This window comes from Lolium rigidum, chromosome 5 (assembly GCF_022539505.1).
Source record: "Lolium rigidum isolate FL_2022 chromosome 5, APGP_CSIRO_Lrig_0.1, whole genome shotgun sequence".
Lineage (NCBI taxonomy): Eukaryota > Viridiplantae > Streptophyta > Magnoliopsida > Poales > Poaceae > Lolium > Lolium rigidum.
Genome location: NC_061512.1, coordinates 69,574,579 through 69,579,181, shown reverse-complemented (window position 1 = coordinate 69,579,181; position 4,603 = coordinate 69,574,579). Strand labels below are relative to the sequence as shown.

General features: G+C 50.1%; 1 protein-coding gene across 1 annotated transcript; it reads right to left on the bottom strand.

The window, feature by feature from the left end:
• Window positions 1-659: 659 nt before the first annotated feature.
• LOC124655381 (glutaredoxin-C15-like) lies at window positions 660-1,324 on the bottom strand. Its single transcript, XM_047194286.1, has one exon. The coding sequence runs from the start codon at window positions 1,221-1,223 to the stop codon at window positions 909-911; it is 315 nt and encodes a 104-aa protein (XP_047050242.1). The 5' UTR covers window positions 1,224-1,324; the 3' UTR covers window positions 660-908.
• Window positions 1,325-4,603: the final 3,279 nt, after the last annotated feature.

Below are 4,603 nucleotides of genomic sequence, written 5' to 3'. Positions count from 1 at the left end.
GCAGGGACGCCATGTATTTTATTTATATTTTTGCTATTTCTCAGTTGATATAATTGCATACACAAAAATTTAGGCAACACACTAGGCCTGATAATAGGCATGTAGAAGTTATAAACCAATCCTAAATCAAGGACCCAGGCTATCTATTTAGAAATGATTTCAAGAGTTGGCTCGCGGCAACTTATATTAAGTTACAAGATGCTTTTTGTATGCTTTGTTTCGCTGGCTAATTTAAATGGCAACTATGAGTGAACCATGATTATAAACATTAAAGTTAAATCTTAAACTATGCAATAAAATGCTATGTGCATCATTTTGATGAAGAGGCTAGGTCGTTATTACCCTTTCGGAAAAAAATGCCGCTATGGTCGGAAGGGACGAAGATGTGGAATGGAAAGAAAGGAAAACAGGTATGTTAAGGGGTGAGAATTTAATGAGAAAAAGGAAGTGAAAACTGAAAACACGTTCGCATTTCGAAAAAAGAAACTGAAAACACATTTTTGCCTAGAGAGAGAGAGAGCGGCGTTGGCACTAAGAAATTGACCGCTGCCGTCGTCCTGAACGAATCTCAGTTGCCTCCAATTGTGTCATTCAAAGATAATCCAGCTTAAAACACAAACTAATTACCTTGAAGTTGTACCAGATAACGGATGGACAGCGAAACAAAGTCCACTTTTCATTCAAAGGTATACTAATACGTAGATTTATGATTCGGTACCGATCACTAGCGGCCAAAACTTGCTGTGCTCCCGTCTTCATCGGAGAATATACGTAGTAGTACTCATCTGAGGACTTGGCTTAGTGCAAAACCAAACCTCTGTTAGCTAGCGCGCACATGCAAATCTAGCATGAATGCGAAGTGCAAAATTTAGTGACGGAAAATAACTCGACGCTGCTCTCAGGCATGCTCAGAGCCATATGGCTCCGGCGGCCTTCAGCATGGGCACGAGCTTGCCGCCGAGGTGCAGCGACATGATCCTGTCGGTGGAACCGACGAGCTTGCCGCCGATGAAGACGGCAGGGATGGGCGACGAGCGTCCCAGACGGCGGGCGAGGTCGCGCTCCATGTCGCGGCCGCGTGGTTCCTTGTCGAGCTCGTGCACCGCCGCGCACACGCCCAGGCCGGAGAAGAGGCTTGTCACCGTGTAGCTCATCGGGCAGTCGTTGCTCGCCGTGAATATCACCACCGCCTTCTCTGCCGACAGCTTTGTCACGCTCTCCATCCTCTTTGATGGTTTGCGAAGGAGCTACCCAGGAAGCTAGTGTTGCTCAGCGTCGTTCTCAACGATGAAGTGTATGTGAGTGTGAGACTCTGTGATTTTGTCTTGTGTGATTTGTTTGTTGGGCGAGGCCCAGAAACTCAATTCGGCTCCCGGGTGCGTATGATCCCTCTACCATAAAAACATATTTCCAAGTGTTAAAAAAATTTGACAAAAAAATTTACATGTACATCTCCATAATGTATGTGTATTCGTCAAGTTTCACGAAAAAATAATATTTTTTGTAGTCTAAGCGAAAAAGAGAAATTTTATCTTGTGACAAGTCTTTGTTTCAGCACCGAATTTTGTCTTTTTTACACACGTCACATAACATGTCGATTTTTCATGAAACGACTTTGTGAGCGTGTAGCACATGAAGATGTACGTGCGAAATTTTTGTTTCAATTTTTTTGACATTCTAAAATGTGTCTAACATGTATTTCAAAATAAAGGGAGCATATGCTCCCATGTGCCAAAACATCGTTCCCGGCGAGGCCATTCTTTTATAGAGGATGAGAGATAGAGAGAGAGTAATGGTGGGGCATATAAGAATCCGCGACGTGTGTATAGCATGCTCAAAGTGACAACCGTGGGGCATCTATCATTTCCATTCCTTCTGCTTGTCTTGTGAGTTGTGAGTGCTAGTACCAAATGGCTCCTTGGCTTATGCAACAAACTTCTCTTCACATTTTCAGGGAGAAAAGGCTTCCTGGCATTTTTTTCTCTCATCACGAAACCGTTCTAATAGTCTGGAAAAAAACCTGTTCTAGCGTGGACAGCTCAACCGTTTTTTACCTCTATTGTTTGTTCTTCTTCAGAACCTGCAGTTCCCCAAAAAGACTCTTTTTGTTCATCATGAAATTGAGACGGTAGGAAATCCATCATAGTCTAAGAGAAACACCGTCATTCCTTCTTCATAGCAACTTAGCAAGGCAGACAAAATTAAAACTCAAACATCATCAACATGAACATCGGAAAGCCCCTAGCCGCCTCCAGTCGCTCTTGCGCTACTCCGAGGCGACCCCCATGCCACCACCCATAGCCCCCTCCTCCACCTTTACAGCCCCCGCCGTCGCCTAAGGAGGCCGTCCCAAGGTGGAAAGAAGCGGTGGGGAGTATCTCCGGTTCGTTTCCCCCAAAATCCAAATCCTCCCGAGCTCCCCCCTTTCGCATGCCCTGTGCGTTGTCAGACATGGGAAGAGCCACATGTGGATCACATGAGGTTCTTGTTGTCCCCGAGCTTCTCTTCTCCCTTTGCTCTCTCCCTATCTCTCATCCGCGCCGCGCTGACCCTCTTTCCCCATCCATAGAGGACGAAGCCGCCAGGGATGCGCCACAAGAGGATCACCGGAGTAACACACCTCATCTGCCACCCCGCCGCCACTAGAGATCACCAAGACACCGCCGCCTTCCACCTTCCGAGCCGCCTGCCACCCTCCATGTTGTGGGTATACTTCATGGGTGCACCATCGACAGTGCCTAGATCCGGCAAGGCCGGGTGGCCCACAGACGGTGATGTGGTATGTGGCCCATCGGGCGGCCCAGTTGCTGTTGATCATGAAGGATGAAGTCCAGCCCAGGATCAGGGAGCCGGATCCCAACCGACCTACGAAGGAGGCCGGATCCGTGGAGGCCCATGAGGAACCCGGATCCAGTACGATATAGATGGAAGGCGGATCCTTGATGTACACGGCAAGATATTGTACCGTAGTTAGGCAACCTGTAATCCGGCTAGGATTCTCCATTTAAACCCTAGATCCGTGCGCCTTTATAAGCTGGATCCTGGGAGCTCTAGAGGCACAACCACAACTCATTGTAACAACGCGAAAGCGCCCATACAATTCCAGACAAGGCCCTGTCTTCGAGTAGGTGTTCCGAAGCTGGGTAAATCGCGTACCACCGTCCCGAGGACTCTCCGCCCTATGGCCCCTACTTCTTCTCCCCTCGTGAGGATCCCTCCTCCAGGGTACCGTCGAATAGGCCACGATAGTTGGCGCCCACCGTGGGGCCTGTGGCGTCAGGAGGCCGGAACCGGGAGGGTTCCGCCATGGGAAGCTACGACGAATCCATCGCTGTGGGGCGTGTTCTTTACGCCGGAAACTTTCCGCTCGTCCCGCAGGACGAGTTCTGGATACCGGCTAGGACCAACCCCATCAAGCTCCCCATCGTCCCGATTAGCGGCATTCACGTCTTCATCGGCGAAACCGTCGATTCCGATGGAAACACCCTGGTAAGTAACGCTGACGCGACCGCCGCTGAGCAGGACGCAGTCGCGAAGATCCGATCTGAGATGCTGGAGCTTCCTATGGAAGATTCCGCCTTAGATCTGGAAAGTTCAAAACCCACCCAATCCACCCCTGAGCAGGAAACAACGGTGGAAGACCAATGCAGATCCGCCTGGGTCTCCCAGGTGTTAGAGAAGCAAAGGTGTCACTTCGTGCACTTCCTCGCACATACCGCGGGAACCGCTCTTCCTCAGGAAGAAGCCGGACCCATGCAGGATGAGGCTGCCGGAACCGGCGACGCCCCGGAACAGCAGGAGGCTGCCGGAGATAGCAGCGCACCGGATCAGCAAGAGGATGCTGGAGACGTAGAAGAATCAATCCTGGGCAACCTAAGTCCAACTTCCGACGATGCTTCGTCCATGAATACGGAGGAATTCAACAAGACTTTGAAGGAGTTAGAGGGCGAAGAGGAAGCTGAGGCGGAATCTACCCCACCTAAGCAGGTCCTAGCGACCATAACTGGATTAGGCGAGGACGCTGACGAAGAGGAGTCTCCCACCGGCGTAGCCCTTCCTAAGGCGTCCACTTCGGATATTCCGCCATCGCGACCCCGTCGCCGTGCTGCGTCGGAATCCGGAGAAGACAACTTTTCTGGGGACAAGGATTACCTGACCCCGGAAGAACTCATGGAGCAAGCAGGCATAGGAGCCCTAGTTCACACAGAAGTCCTCAACAATTCTATAACTCCGGAGGAAGCCGCAGATCTGATAGCTCTAGAAGCTGCAAGAAAGGAAATGCTGGCTACCGCCAAGAGAATTTCCACCACCGCAGCGGCGGTGCTTGAAGAAAGGCAAGAAGCTCAAGAAGTAATGGATGGTTTCCTCCAAAGAGAACGTGAAGCTGTTGACTCTTTGCAGAAGGCCAAAAAACTCCGAAAACATTGGGAGTCTATGATGAAGGACGCTCGCAAGGAAGCTTACAAGATCCGGCGGGACGCCATTAGACCCCGCAAGATCACGTTCGCAACTCCCTCTAACCAGCAGCCACTCACAACTCCAAAGGAGAACATGCAGAAGGCTGCGGAGCTTCTGAACAAGAAGAATGAGGAAATCGACATCA

Coding starts and splice junctions, on each gene's coding strand:
- LOC124655381 (XM_047194286.1), bottom strand. CDS start 1,223: ATGGAGAGCGTGACAAAGCTGTCGGCAGAGAAGGCGGTGGTGATATTC.